Raw genomic sequence first — 16596 nt, forward strand, 5'->3', positions numbered from 1 at the left:
TCACAAATTTTTGAGTTTCTCCTTGTTTGGTCGTGTGGAGAGTTCCAAGGTTCAAGTTCGGGATTTATATGTTTTGGATAGCTTGTTTAAAGGTTTGAGGATTGATAGCATTGGCATGTTGTTCGATAATTTGTTCCGTGCTTCGAGGGCTACTACCATTCAAATCCCTCTTTGTAATTTTATCACCGCTATTGTGTTGGGAGCTCGGGGTGAATTGGCTGATTTTGACATGTCCACCTACCGTGGGTATGTTCCACTTTTGGACATCTCGGCTCTTGAGCGGGCTCATTTATTGCTACCACAAGGTCCCCCCATCTTTATTTCGTATGCCTCCCGTATTGCCCACCTTCGTGGCACTATGGGTGGTGGCGCTTCAAGTTCTCAATTTGCAGGTACCGAAGGCGACGGAGAGGCGGAAGGAGAGGAAGATGAACCCCAAGCTCAACCACAACCCCAAGCACCTCAAGCGGATGATCCGGTAGATTTACGGAGAATTTTGAACCAAATCAATTCCAACAATCGTCAAATGAACTTAAGAATTGATGATTTGGTAGAAAATAATATGGTGATGAATGACAACCTCAACCTTTTGAGGCGTGAGCATAGATCGACTCGGCATCGGATGCTTTCCTTTTTCCGACGCCGCAATGTGGAGACTTCACCTACACCTCCGGATTCCCCGCCTCGAGCATAGGTTGTTTCATTTCATTTTATTTTTATCTTGTTATATTTGGTACAATTTTAATTTTCATATGTTTGGTACATTTTCTATTTTCAATTTTATGTTGGATGTTTAATTTCCTTCAATTTCAATTTTTGTTTCGTATGCCTTATTTCGTATTTACATTTTTATGTTTTCTCACTTTTTGCACCAATGAGGACATGGTCCAATTTAAGTGTGGGATGAGATATACATATATCAATTTCTATATATATACGAATAAATGCTACGAAAATATTATTTTGCAAAACGAATAAATGCAACACATTTTATTTTTCAACACTAATATATTGCAACACATTATTTTTTTTTCATATATTCATAAATTAACCATAAGTTAATATGATTATTTGTTTAGGTTATCATTATTGTTAGAAATAATATTTCTATACGGGTACTATTTTTCAAAAAATTTCACAAATCTCCGATACGATTTTAAGTAAAATTGTCTCGACTGAATGTATTTTAGTTTCAAAAATTCTTTATTTTCAATCTCTATTTTATATCATGCAATTCATGATTCAATAAATCTTATTTTAAGTTTTCAATTAGGTTTATAGGCATTAAATTGAACTAACAATTTTTAGCTCGGTTTGATTTCGTCTTACATTAACACCAATTGAAGTTTTTAAGGAAACTTTAGCCATAATAAATGTTGAATTTTAAGTCAATATAGGATGAATGTGCTATCTTTCTTCTTCCCAATTTTAATTTTATAATTCATATTAATTAATCAATTAGTTGAATCCTTAACTTTTGGCCACGATTGAGACCAACCTTATCACAATCGAGGTATGAAAGGGAAGAAAATTAAGTACCGTTTACTTTTGACCACGGTTGCGACCACCCTTATCACAATCGAGGTATGGAAGGAACGTTTAAAGCAAAAATTATAAGCGTGTATAAGTTTAAAGTAACGATTGCGTCCACCCATGGCATGGTCGGTACCTCTTAAGCAAACACAAAGCAATAAAATAAAAATATGTATAAAGTTACGATCAAGACCACCCTTATCTCGGGCGTAACTAAGGAAATAATTAACCCAAGTACTTATTTAAATATATAATATATTTCATATATTAGTTTAGGTTTGGGAAAGGAAATTTTGTGCTTTGAAATGCCTTGAGACGAAAGACTCAATAACATGCGTGCTTATATCGTCCCGAATGCTTCAATTCAAAATTGGAAATACAAGACGAATGATATATCGTATATTATACTAAGTTAGTTTGATGTTTTGCGTATAAATTTGCCATGCGAAGTAAGTCTTTTCGGCTTAACTAATTCAAAAGGTAATACAGAGATATATGTTTTATTTTCAATAACGAGGTTAGTTAAAGAATAAATTTAGTAAAATTTTGCTCGGGACTAGCAAAAGATTAAGTGTGGAGATTTGTTAAGCCCAAAATATACCTAATATATCATCAATAATTATATCAATATTGCTACGAATTTATGCTATTTATAACTGTTTAGAAAGCTTTTACTCTCGAATATGTTTCTTTCTTGTAAGGTACATAAATATTTGGTAAAATCCAAATAGGAACAAAAAGAGCTCAAAAACAGAAGAAAAACCCTACAAAAGGAGTCGAAGACGACAGAAATTAATAACGCCAAATCAAGGACGTGAACGAAAGCAGAAGAGCCGAAAAACGTTCCGTGCCGCGACCGCGGCCCCCAAATTCACGGTCGCGACACGCGTTCCTCAGTTTCCCCTTCCTTCCGTTTGAAGACCAATTGATGCTCCCCCATTCTCAGTAGAGAATTTAATATTCTGGGTACGAGCAGGAGTTTGTAGAGGCTTAGTTACATACTTTCGTTTTTGACGAAACACGATCGTTCGGGTGGATAAAGACGTCCTTTCGCAACGGACACGACACTTCAATCAAGACTCTTCAACATCTATAAATAAAGAGTTGATGGAGAGTTGAAGATATGTAGAAAAAAGAGATTAGTATAGAATTTATGCAGAATTTCCGAGTCAAGTGATTCAGAAGTTAGATTTCGATTCTGTAAAAAGCAATATGCTGTACACACATTGTTTATTCAATAATAACAAGTTTAGTAGCGTTTAGACATTGTTCCAGTTTAGTTTTCATTTTGGTAGTAGACCGACCCAGTCTCTATTACGAAGATTCAACGAGAAGATTGAGTAGAGGATCCGCCCCTGAGCCTGACAAACTCTAACGAAACCCAAGGAAAGGATTGACAACCCGTTCACTTGCAAGTCGTCAAATGTTTCCATGCTCCATGTTCTCTGTAAACTTGTATCAATTTATATTTCATCTAATAAAGTCTGTTCTATTCGATAGATTTTTATGCAGCACTTATGGTAACCAATCCACTAAAGTGACTGCTGGTGTTTTCATTAAAACGTATTTAATCCAAAAACTTTACAAGGAAACTTTGTTGAATACTTAGGCAAATTATTATCTCGAAAGAGTTTTAATTTGATTAAGGGCAACTATCCCGAAAGGGTTTTGTCATGTTCAAAGCCAATTAATTAGAAGTTCTGTCATTTATTTCATCTTTATAATTCGTACAAAGTTTAAAGTTGTTTTCGTTGCTTAATGCAAACAAATACATCTGTTTACTTTTCTAAAAAGTACTGAACGTTCCTATCTTGCAAATTCATTCTTAAATCAGAATATTCTCTAACGTTTTCATAATCTAACCTAATTCTCATTCTAGCAATTTCAAAACCAAAACCGATTAAACGATTTTTCCATATCATAAACCTAAAAGTAAATTTAACCGATTGTAAATAAGTTTTGTTAAAAAACGTTCCCTGTGGGATCGATATCTTTTATTACTACAAGCGTATACCGTGCACTTACGGAAATCGCTCAACAGATGGTTCACTAGTCTTCGGCCCCTGGCTAACTGTTTTCTTCCTTCTCAAGTGACTTAAGGTTCGTTGTCAGAAAGTAATTGATATTCCGATATCAATTGGTGCGGTGATCGTGGAACGAATGTCGTAGCAGAATGATTTATGTTCATTCTTCTGTTGTTCGTCCCTCAGTTGAGCATGTTCTCCAACAGGGTACTCCACAAATTGTACAACCAGTTATTCATTCTTCGGCTCCGTTCAGTCAGAGGATGGAGCACTTGCCTGGTCCTTCAACTACTCATAATCTAAGCCTTACGATGATTTTAATCTTCACCGTTGGATTTTAATAAGTCTAGATCTAACGGTTACTGATCAAATTCACTTGATCTGTCACTGACCAAGTAAAAATTACTGGGCATGTTATACTATTAGTGTTTTTTGTGATATTTTTAATATTATCGTAGTTTAACATTGATTTTTCTTTCTAAACAAAATTTTTAACACTAGTTTTTCTCTTAAACCAGCATTACACCAATAGTATATAAGGAACGACAAATTACTAGAAAATAATTGAGAAGTCAAAAAATAGGAAGACCAACACTATTTTAGATGTAGGGTTCAGTATGATTGTATATTATTTTGGTGATTTTTAACTTTATGATAAATTATTAAGAGGATAATGTCAAACTTTTTTTTAAAAGGATAATGTCAGACTTATTATCACTGTAACTATATACTGAAGGTACAAGATCAAATCAACTTGACTTTTTATGGCTTCTAGGGGAGTGAGACACTTCTTTCTTAAACCGGTACACTCACTCCGTTATACGTTTCGTTGGATTAATTTAAGTTGAATTAATAGATAGAAATTAAAAAGTTAATTTGATACCCAATTTATCATTAAGCGAATTGCAATAAACATATACAACTAGCTGTAGTAAGAACATGATGAGTCACGCACTAAGAATTAATAATAAAGGGTAACATGATAATTTTGGAATTGCTCTAATATGAGAGAGAGAAACCCTAGCCAAAAATTATGGTGCATATTAGGGTTTAATTGATTAATTGATTTCTAGAGTAATTATAATTAGGGTAAATTCCAAAAACAACCCCTGTGGTTTCATGTTGTTAAAAAAAAACCCATGTGGTTTGTTTTTACAAAAAAAAAGGACCGTGGTTTACGCCGTTACCCAAAAAACGGAAAACGGCTTAACAGTGTTAAAATAGAGGGGTAAAATTGGAAATTCCAGATTTTTTTATTTTTTTTATTTTTCTTTACTTTTTTTCTTCTTCTTCTTCTTCTTCTTCTCCTCCTCCTCCTCCTCCTCCTTCTTCTTCTTCTTCTTCTTCTCCTCCTCTCTCTTCTTCTTTTTTTCTTCATCTTTTTTTTCTTCTTTTTTTTTAATTTCCAGAATTCTAGAATTCCAGAATTTTGGAATTTTCCAGAATTCTGGAATTTTCTAGAATTCTGGAAAATTCCAGAATTCTGGACGTCTGAAACCCAGACATTAATGTCTGGATTTCAGACGTTGAACGTCTGGATTTCAGACGTTCAACATGTCTGAAATCCAGACGTTGAACGTCTGAAGTTCAGACGTAACGTCTAGATTTCAGAATTTAAAAAAAAAAAAGAAGAAGAAGAGAGAGAGAGAGGAGAAGAAGAAGAGAGAGAGAGAAGAAGAAGAAGAAGAAGAAGGAGGAGGAGGAGGAGGAGGAGGAGGAGAAGAAGAAAATGAGGAGGGGAGGAAGAAGAAGAAGAAGAAAAAGAAAAATAAAAAAGAAAAATAAAAAAATATTAAAAAAATATTTTTCCAACTTTACCCCTTGCCACGTTAGCAATTTTAACACCGTTAAGCCGTTTTCCGTTTTTCGGGTAACGGCGTAAACCACAGTCCTTTTTTTTGTAAAATCAAACCATAGGGGTTTTTTTTGAACAACATGAAACCACAAGGGTTGTTTTTGGAATTTACCCTTATAATTATTTATAAATTAATGGCCTAATGCTTCCCCAGCCCCTTTAACTTGTCCAAATTGGCCATTTTACTCTCTCAACTCATCGAATGTCCTATTTACCCCTTTAACTTCATAAAAGTGGTATTTCTCACCCCTTCAACTTGTCCATTTATCCTCCCAACTCATAGAATGTTTTATTTACCCCCTTAACTCCATAAAAGTGGTATTTTTCACTCCTTACAATCCGGTATCAAAGCATAAATTGATAACTTTTTTAAACGTTAAACCTATATTTATGCTATTTTGTAAGTGGAACCTAAATTGATACTTCTCCAAAAATCATAGGCCTATTTTGGTACATTATCCCTACATATAATGTATTTAACTTGTTTATATTAATGTTCTTGTTATTTGTATTTTTTATTCGTTCTTTCTCTTTTCAACTTTTTTTACTACTATAAAGGGATAAGAAATACCATTTTTATGGAGTTAAGAGGGTAAATAGAATCATAAGTGGTGAGAAATACCACTTTTATGGAGTTAAGGGGGGTAAATAGGATATTCGATGAGTTGAGAAGGGGTAAAATGACAAATTTGGATAAGTTAAATGGGGTGAGAAATACCATTTTTATGGAGTTAAAGGGGTAAATAGGACATTCGATGAGTTGGATGGGTAAAATGAACAATTTGGACAAGTTAAGGGGGTTGGAGAAGTATTAAGCCTAAATTAATTAAACAAGTTAAAATCTAAATAGGAAAGGTAATATTTATCCTATAAATATTTATATTAATTGCTCACTATTGAATTATCTATATATGTTTATGTATTATAGAGTTAAGATTAAATAGTTATTCTAATTCCTATTTTGATTTAGTTTTATCTAATGTGATTAGAACATCAATTACACAATAAAAAGAAAAACACTATATATACCCCTACATGCATGAACTTAAGCTAACTCTATGTATCAGAACACACACATACAAGCCGAAATGGACGTAGTAGTTTCATGTTGCTATGCGGCTCGAGGTTTGTGTGGATTTTTGTTAGAAGCACTTTACGATTGGTTGCTAATGATCAACGTTCGATCAAGTTTTGGTACGCCACATCAATGGTAGATAATCTTTAAGAGATAATTTGATAAATCATCTTGAAACATATTAAATACGTTAATCCAATAACATACATATTCGTTCCTCTGGTTAAGGAAATATTATGAAAACTTTATTATTTCTGTTGCTTATATTATTTCCTAACATGGATTTGAAATTTTATATAAAGTATATAGGAAGACTGAAAAATAAAATTATATATATATATATATATATATATATATATAGTGAGCCGGAAGCATATATATTATGTTATATATGTTGTGCGGAATTAATGAAAGATAAATAAACAAGCAATCGAAAAACACAGATTACGTGGTTCACCAACGTTGTGTTGGCTAGTCCACGGGCAGAAGGAGAATAGTATTATTAGGAGACGAAAATCAGATTACAATGATTAGGTTTACATAATGGGGTATTTATAATACCCAATCTAAACTAATCCAACTAGGAACCCATGATCCCAATCCAACTAGGAACCCATGATCCCAATTCCACTAGGAACCCATGATTCCAATTCCACTAGGAATTCGAAACCCAATACTACTCCGAATAGGAACTAATTCAAGGTATTACGACAAATCTCCACCTTGACTTGGATCCTCCTGAAAACATAACAGATGCACCTATGATAGTGCCAGATGAACAGACTTCTTCCTCTGCCTCAGAGTTGCCCATAGGCAACTAGTAATCTCTGATGTTTAGCAAGTCCAAACAGTGTTGAAACTTGCTCTACGGAACAGGCTTGGTAAACATGTCGGCCAGATTGTCAGCAGTGCCTACCTTCTTCACCTTGACCCTCTTCTCACTTCTCAGAAAATGATACCTCACATCTATATGCTTGGTCCTCTCATGATGAACCTGATCCTTGGCTAAACAAATTGCACTCAAGCTGTCACAATATACTATAGCCTGATCATGATGTAGACTAAGATCACTAACCAGTCCATTAAGCCATATCCCCTCTTTAGCAGCTTCAGTCGGTGCCATATACTCTGCTTCTATAGTAGACAAAGTCACTGTAGGCTGCAAAGTAGCTTTCCAACCGACAACTGAACCGCCAAGAGTGAAAACATAACCAGTCATAGATCTTCTACTGTCAACATCTCTAGCATAATCAGAGTCTGAAAAACCTGTCACCAAACACTCTGTATCATCTCCATAAATGAGACCAACTTCAGATGTACCTTTTAAGTACCGAAAGATCCTCTTCACAGCTTGCCAATGCTCCTTGCCAGGTTCACCCATAAACCTGCTAACAACACTAACAGCCTGTGCAAGATCAGGTCTAGTGCAGACCATTGCATACATCAAGCTTCCTACTGCACTAGCATAGGGAACTCGAGACATGTACTCCTTCTCTTCAACAGACTTAGGTGCAAAAGCAATAGACAGATGTGCACTTGCAGCACTAGAAGTATTTATGGGCTTTGCGGTAGACATGCCAAATCTTGACAAGATCTTCTGAATATAGCCCTTTTGTGACAGAAAAAGTTTCCTTTTGCTTCTGTCCCTGTAAATCTCTATTCCTAGAATTTCCCGAGCTGCACCCAAATCCTTCATCTCGAACTCTGCGCTGAGAAGACCCTTCAACTTCTGAATGTCGTGCTTCTTCCTTGCAGCTATCAATATGTCATCTACATATAACACCAGATAGATAAAGGACCCATCTTCTAGTTTATTGTAATAGACACAACAATCATATGGGCTCCTGGTGTAGCCCAGCTGCATCATGTAACTGTCAAACCTCTTATACCACTGCCTGGGAGACTGCTTAAGTCCATACAAGGACTTCTTCAACTTGCAAACATAATTCTCCTTTCCAGGAATCTGGAAACCATCTGGTTGGGTCATGTAGATCTCTTCCTCCAAATCTCCATGCAGAAAGGCTGTCTTTACATCAAGTTGCTCAAGCTCCAAATCCTGATGTGCAACTATAGCTAGCAACACTCTAATAGAGGTGTGTCTGACTACTGGTGAGAATATCTCATTATAATCCACTCCCTCCCTTTGATTGAAACCTCTAGCAACAACTCTAGCCTTATACTTGACTCCCTCTACAGGTGATATCCCTTCCTTCATCTTGAGAACCCATTTGCAAGTAATAATCTTTCTCCCTGGAGGTGGTATGACTAAATCCCATGTTTGATTCTTATGAAGGGACTCCATCTCATCTCCCATAGCAGTAAGCCATTTCTCAAAATCGGCACCTGAAACAGCTTTTTGGTAAGTTGATCGTTCACGAGTGTCCACCTCTTCAGCAACCTGTAGTTCATAGCCCACCATGTCCTCATACCTCTTAGGTGGCCTAACTCCAACCCTCCTTGGTCGATCTTGAGCTAAGCTACGATATGTAGCTTCAGATGGTTGAGAAACTGATGGTGTAGATTCTGGTAGCTCTATTTCTGCTTTTAACTCTTGTTCCTTCAAGCCACTCTCACTCTGTATGACCTGAAACTCCACCTGTTTATCAATGCTATCAGTTTCTATTGCAGTTGTAGGCTTCACAATGGGTCTAAGCCCAGATTTTTCGTCAAAGACTACATTTCTGCTCAAAATGACCCTTTTCTCTGATGGAGACCAGATCCTGAAGCCTTTAACTCCATCTCCATAGCCTATGAACACTCCCTTCTTGGCTCTTGGCTCTAGCTTACCCTCATTAACATGATAGTAAATTGTGCACCCAAAAGCTTTCAAATTTGAGTAATCAACAACCTTTCTTGACCACATTTCTGTAGGCGTCTTGAGTTGTATGTCGGTGTGTGGTCCGCGGTTAATCAAATAACATGTTGTGTTCACCGCTTCAGCCCAGAATCTTCTTTCTAACCCAGCGTTAGAGAGCATGCACCTCACCCTCTCCAGTAATGTCTGGTTCATTCGTTCAGCTACACCATTCTGTTGCAGTGTATTCCTGACTGTGTGATGCCGAGCAATCCCTTCATCCTTATAGAACTGATCAAACTCAGACGAATAGAATTCCAGACCATTATCAGTTCGCAGCCTCTTTATCTTCTTTCCTGTTTGGTTTTCCACCAATGCTTTCCACTGCTTGAAATTCTTGAAAGCTTCACTTTTATGCTTCATCATGATGACCCAAGTCATCCTTGAATAATCATCAATCAGAGACATAAAATATATGTGACCTCCCAAAGACTCAACTCGAGATAGACCCCCATAATCAGAGTGGATGTAATCAAGTGTGTCTTTTGTTATGTGAATAGCTTTGGGAAACTTGCTGCGATGTAGTTTCCCAAAGACACAGTGTTCACAAAGCTCTAGACTCTTGACCTTATGACCATCAAGAAGATCATCCTTTGAAAGAATCTGCATCCCTCTTTCGCCCATATGACCAAGTCTCATATGCCATATCTTTGTCATATCCTCCTGGTCAATCTCTGACGATGCAGTATTAGCTGAACCTGTAACAGTGGAACCTTGCAAGAAATACAAAGTACCATGCTTCACACCTTTCAAAATCACATCAGAACCTTTATAGACATGTAGAACTCCATCTTTTCCTGACCAGTTGAGACCCCTGCTGTCTAACAGACTCAGAGATATCAGATTCTTCGTCATCAATGGAACATGCCTGACTTCGTTCAACGTGCAGAACTTACCATCATGTGTCCTCAACTTGATCGAGCCTATTCCAACTGCTTTACAAACATGACTATTAGCCATTGAAAGGCTACCTCCATCTACCTGCTTATAAGTTGAAAACCACTCTCTACTTGGACAAATATGATAAGATGCTCCAGAATCAAGAACCCACACATCAGAGTGATGAGTGTGTCCATCAGCAACTAGAGCAATATCATTTTCAGAGTTGTTGTCGCCATCTGCTACAGCAGCAAAACCTGGTTGATTTTCTGATTTCTTCTTCTTTTATGGACAGTCAGTTTTCCAATGTCCTTTCTCCTTACAGTAATTACAGGTGTCGTCTAGCTTGGGACCCTTTGAGAACGGCTTCTTAGACTTCTTTTTTCCACTGTTTCCCTTTCTCTTACTGCCGCTGGCAAACAGTCCAGAGGCCTGATTATCTGCACCTGTATTGCTCGCCTTATGGCGCAACTCCCTGCTATGAAGAGATGACCTAACTTCTTCCAAAGTCACAGAATCTTTACCAACAATAAATGATTGAACAAAATTCTCATATGAAAGCGGTAAAAACACCAACAGAATCAAAGCAGCATCTTCATCTTCAATTTTCACATCAATATTACGTAATTCTAGTAATAATGTGTTCAATTGATCTAAATGATCCTTGAGTTGCATACCTTTTTGCATTCGCAGGCCAAACAGACGTTGTTTCAGAAGAAGTTTGTTCGTTAGAGATTTCGTCATGTATAAGCTCTCTAACTTCATCCACAGACCAGCAGCAGTCTCTTCGTCTGAGACCTCAGTGATGACGTCATCTGCGAGACACAACATAATTGTTGAATGTGCCTTTTCTTCCAGAATCGTCATCTCAGCAGTGACTTCTCCCGTTGCCTTCTTCAACGGCGTCCACAGACCTTGTTGTTTTAACAAAGCCCGCATCTTGATCTGCCATAGACTGAAACTATTTCTCCCAGTAAACTTTTCGATTTTCACGTTCATCGCAGACATCTTTCTCTCCAGAAAACAAAACCCCGATCGAAAACCGAAAGCTCTGATACCAGTTTGTTGTGCGGAATTATGAAAGATAAAATAATAAACAATCGAAAAACACAGATTTACGTGGTTCACCAACATTGTGTTGGCTAGTCCACGGGGCAGAAGGAGAATAATATTATTAGGAGGCGAAAATCAGATTACAATGATTAGGTTTACATAATGGGGTATTTATAATACCCAATCTAAACTAATCTCACTAGGAACCCATGATCTCAATCCAACTAGGAACCCATAATCCCAATTCCATTAGGAATCCATGATTCCAATTCCACTAGGAACCCATGATCCTAATCCAACTAGGAATCCGAAACCCAATACTACTCCGAATAGGAACTAATTCAAGGCATTATGACAATATATGTAGCGGACTACGTAAGTGGAGTTCAACTTTTCAATAGCACGAATTATTGTGTTCTGAATTAGTGAGTCAGGATACAAATTTAATCCAACTGATATTATACATATCACATCTAACTTTAGCGGATCCATAATTAATTAAATAATGATTAGGGCAATAAATCTTACTAAATAATTGAATTTGTATTGAGAATTTGTAGGAATCGTTAGTGTACTACATGAAAATGCACACCTGTACTTGATTATCTATATAAGAACAAGCCACTCAATTTTCCTACCCAAGAAAATCAGAGAGAAATGGATCTCCATCTCCTCATGATCTTTCTGTTGTCTTCTTTCACTTTGGTTTGGGCGCTTCATTTGTTTGCAAGTTCCGGCAGGCTTCCACCGGGTCCATTTCCGCTTCCGATCATCGGAAATCTCCTCCAACTCGGTACCCAACCTCACAAATCCCTAGCCAAACTCGCCAACATTCATGGCCCTATAATGAGTTTGAAACTCGGTCAAATTACCACAGTAGTAATTTCCAATGCTACTTTAGCTAAAGAAACTTTTCAAACACACGATCTAAATCTATCTGACCGACCTGTCCCTGATGCTACCCATGCCCAAGATCACCACCTATCTATTGTATGGTTGCCTTTAGGGGCAGAATGGAGAAATCTTAGAAAGATATGCAATTCTTACATCTTTGCTAATCAGAAACTTGATCTCAACAGAGAATTCCGCCGCAACAAAATTCAACAACTGATCTCTGACGTTCAAGATAGCTGCCGGGAAAGCAAGGCTGTAAATATTGGCGAAGTAGCTTTCAGAACAATGCTGAATACGTTGTCAAGTTCTATATGTTCTCTGGATCTGACCGATTCGAGTTCCGATAGAGTACGAGAGTTTAAGGAGATTTTTAGGTCGATTGTGGAGGAAGCTGGAAAGATTAATCTGTCAGATTATTTCCCCTTTTTAAGAAAGATTGATCCACAAGGTATACGGCGTCGTATGAGTGTTTATTTCGGGAAGTTACTTGGGATATTGGATAGTATGATTGATGAGAGGATTGAGCTAAGAAAGAAGGAAGGATATATCCGATGCAATGACGTGTTAGAGATTCTTCTAAACCACAACGAAGAAGGCAGTAGCTCAGAGAAGTTGGATCGACAATCCATCAAACATCTTCTCATGGTTCGTTGTCCATCTCTTTGCTTAATAATTTGCTTTATTGGTCACTTTAAGGAATTAGTTAAAATTGAGTGGCCACCGGTATTAAAAAGTACAAAGTTCAGTGGTCATACCGTTAAGAATTGAAGTTCAGTGGCCACAATGTTAAAATGGGTAAACTTGAGTGACCATGAGTGTAATTTACCCATTTTTAAAAAGGTCTTAAAGTGATTTATTAAACTTTTTTAATAAAGTTAGATCAACGAATAGATTACTATAAGAAATTATAAACGGTTAGTAGATCACTTTACTCTTTTATTTCATTTTGGATGGAAACAGGTTTTATTCATTGCTGGAACGGATACAACTTCGAGTACAATAGAATGGGCAATGTCAGAATTTCTCCGGAATCCTAAAACTCTATCTAAAGCTCGACTAGAGATTGAGAGGGAAATTGGGAAAGGAAGGTTGGTAGAAGAAGCAGATATAGGTCGATTACCATACTTACAAGCAGTTGTGAAAGAAACATTGAGATTACATCCATCGATTCCCTTGCTTCCACGAAAAGTAAGGGCAGATGTGGAAATGTGTGGGTTTATAATCCCAAAGGGTACTCAAATTCTAGTTAATATTTGGGCTATTGGTAGAGATGGTAGCATGTGGAAAAACTCTAACTCTTTTTTTCCTGAAAGATTTTTGGAGTTAGATATGGATGTACGAGGCCGAAATTTTGAACTTATCCCGTTTGGCGGCGGTCGGAGAATTTGTCCTGGATTATCGTTGGCTACAAGAATGTTGCATCTTATTTTGGGATCTCTTATTAACAACTTTGATTGGAAGATTGAAAAAGGATATGAAACAAAAACGTTAAACATGGATGATAAGTTTGGGGGTACCGTAGAGAAGGCTAATCCTCTTCGAGTTATACCATACCCAAGAATTTAGATATTTATGTTGGTGAATGTACTTTTTTTTTTATTATCTCTTAATCAAATTAATATAAAGAGAAAAGTATATGTATTCCATATTATATATATAGGAGAGGCTCTTGTGAGAACCATTTTTTTAGGTGATGACACTTTGTTGTATGTTGATGGTAGGATTCGAACCCAGGCATTTCCACCTACAATCCATGCTACTTATTACAAAGCTAATTGATTTTCTTGTATATTATGTCGTGCGCTGCTTAATATACTATTTTTCTTGTATCTTCTATTGTGTAATATTTGACCCATACACTTATTAATATCGACTAAATGTGCATAATAATGAATTATTAATAGAAAAAAAAAGAAATGTGCATAATAATGAATTATTAATAGAAAAAAAAATGTGCATAATAATGAATTGTTAATAGAAAAAAAATTCAAAGAACATGCTCCAATTTCTTATTTATTTAATTCCTCTATATTTTTGTAATTTATGTTTTAAAATGTTAAGGACGATGTTCTAAATATTATTACATACGTTCTAAACTTTATAATTTGTGTTCTAAAAATTAAGTATAATGTTTTAAAAAAATCAGTAAATATATTGACTATTTTTGCATTTGTTCTATAATATAATTTATAACTCATATTCTAAATAACATAACGTATCTAAAAAACATATCGTATGTTCTAAAGTTTATAGTTTGTGTTCTAAAAATTAAGCATAATGTTCTAAAAAAATCAGTAGATATGTGAATCATTTTTGCGTGTGTTCTATAATATAATTTATAACTTATGTTCGAAAAAACATGACACATGTTCTAAAAAATATAAACTTGTTCTAAAAAATATATCGTATGTTCTAAACTTCATAGTTCGTGTTTTAAAAGTTAAAATATATGTTCTAACGTATATTTTAAAAAATATATTTTCTTATATAAACAAAATATTAATATAAAATTTTATTAAAAAATATTATATGGACCATTTTTGTATTTGTTCTATAATATAATTTGTTGAAACACCTTTCCATAGGATTTTGATTTGACAAAATTAATTAAGTGAAATTAAATATTCTACAACACACTAAGTTTAAATGCTTTGATTTATTGTTACTAATGTGTTTGTTCAATGTTGAGTTTATAATCGTTATAAGACATAAAGATCATAAGGCCCAAGTCAAACAAGCCCAAGATCACTCAGCCCGCGTATTTCAAAACGCTGCCGTTGAGTATTGAAACGCAGCTCACCAATGAAGGATCGAGAAGATCCACGTAGACAACTTCGGCATGAAGCTGCTGAGCTGTCTCGACAAAACGTACAAGACAGCCGCTGACCTCAAGGCAGCGTCCAGACAAAGTATTTCCTCTTTTAGTAAAGATCAGAAGACACAGCAAGCTGTCTGGTTGACGTTACCTATAATGGAGGAACATACTGCCACACTGACCGAAGAACAGAAGATGCTGGAATCTGATTGGCTAAGAGAACTGCTGAACAGACTGAGTGAAAGCGACATGAAGCCGTTTCCCTCCAACGGTTATTTCGAAATTCGAAATAACCAGAAGCTCTCACAGCTCTCTATAAATAGAGCATTCAGAATCCACATTCAACAGAGAACTTTGAGCAAAAGTCGTTACGCTGACCAAACGTGTACAAAAGTTCTCCATCAAAAGCAAAGCAAATTCTTACACTACAAGCTTATTCATTTGTGTAAAAGTCTAGAGTGATTGATCCTCAATCATCTAAAGTGTTTTAGCAATTGTTGTTTAGGACAAATCTTAATCATTTCTAGGAATAGAAAGGAGAGGCTGAGTACTCGGTTTTAAGTACTCAGCGGAGAGATTAGGATTGAGTAGAAGTATAGAGGAAGGTACTCTTGTCATACTCAATTGCTGATATTGTAAAAGGTTTGAGGCTCTACCTTTAAAGAGCTCAATAGAGGATTCGAAATCTCGGAAGTGTTCCGGGGACAGGACGTAGGCTTAGAAGAAGCCGAACCTGGATAAATCTGCTGAGTGAAGTATTTCTAAACCTTAACTCCGTATTTATATTGCTTGCTTAAAACAAACTAAAACCGACCAAGTAAAAGGGGTCAAGCTGAGTTGTGCGCTGCCAATGAATTAGTTCAGGAATAGACTCTAAGTGCTATTTCCTGACCTAAGCAACGAAACTGACATAGTCACTAGTTGACTAAGCCAGTGTCTTGTCGATTGATCAGCGCCGCTGTCATATAATCGTTTCTTAAGAAAAAGAAATTTGCCCTAATCATTTAAAAAAGGTAAAATAGTTCCTAACCCCCCCCCCCTTGGAACTATATTTGCAACCTTATAAGGGACCAACAAGTGGTATCAGAGCCTAAAAGCTCATTACTAAAGGTATAACAACCTTGAGTTGATCCATACCATGGGTGAAAACAACACTCGGTTTCTCCCTGGAAACCAGACAACTCAGATATTACCTGAGGGGCTGTCCATTACTAGGCCTCCCCTATTCTTCGGGTCAAACTATACCTTTTGGAAGAATAGGATGAAGAACTTCATTCAAGCTACAAACATGAGTGCCTGGCTATCTATAGTCCAAGGCCCGTTTGTACCTGTGAAAGTTGTTGCTGGCCAGTCAGTTGTTAAAGCTGAGGTTGAATGGACAGAGGATGATCTTAAGAAGCTACAAAATCATGCTTCGGTTATCAATATGCTTCACTGTGCGCTCGATGCTGCAGAATATAACAAAATCTCAAGTTGTGAGTCGGCACAAGAGATCTGGAAGAAGCTGGAAGTCACCTACGAGGGAACAAACAAAGTAAAAGAATCCAAGGTGAATCAGCAGATGAGACTGTACGAGCTGTTCGAGATGAACAATGATGAGGGCATTTCAGACAT

At 36.4% G+C, this 16596-nt stretch overlaps 1 protein-coding gene across 1 annotated transcript; it reads left to right on the forward strand.

The window, feature by feature from the left end:
• Positions 1 to 11885: 11885 nt before the first annotated feature.
• Positions 11886 to 13996, forward strand: LOC136210669 (geraniol 8-hydroxylase-like). The gene is made up of 2 exons (XM_066002036.1): positions 11886 to 12812; positions 13128 to 13996. Exons 1-2 carry the CDS (start codon positions 11931 to 11933, stop codon positions 13731 to 13733), a joined length of 1488 nt encoding a protein of 495 aa, XP_065858108.1. The 5' UTR covers positions 11886 to 11930; the 3' UTR covers positions 13734 to 13996.
• The last annotated feature ends 2600 nt before the right edge of the window (positions 13997 to 16596 follow it).

The sequence above is a fragment of the Euphorbia lathyris genome, chromosome 1, assembly GCF_963576675.1.
Source record: "Euphorbia lathyris chromosome 1, ddEupLath1.1, whole genome shotgun sequence".
NCBI classification, from domain to species: domain Eukaryota; kingdom Viridiplantae; phylum Streptophyta; class Magnoliopsida; order Malpighiales; family Euphorbiaceae; genus Euphorbia; species Euphorbia lathyris.

Coding starts and splice junctions, on each gene's coding strand:
- LOC136210669 (XM_066002036.1), top strand. CDS start 11,931: ATGGATCTCCATCTCCTCATGATCTTTCTGTTGTCTTCTTTCACTTTG. Junction 12,813..13,127: donor CCATCAAACATCTTCTCATG/GTTCGTTGTCCA, acceptor GGATGGAAACAG/GTTTTATTCATTGCTGGAAC.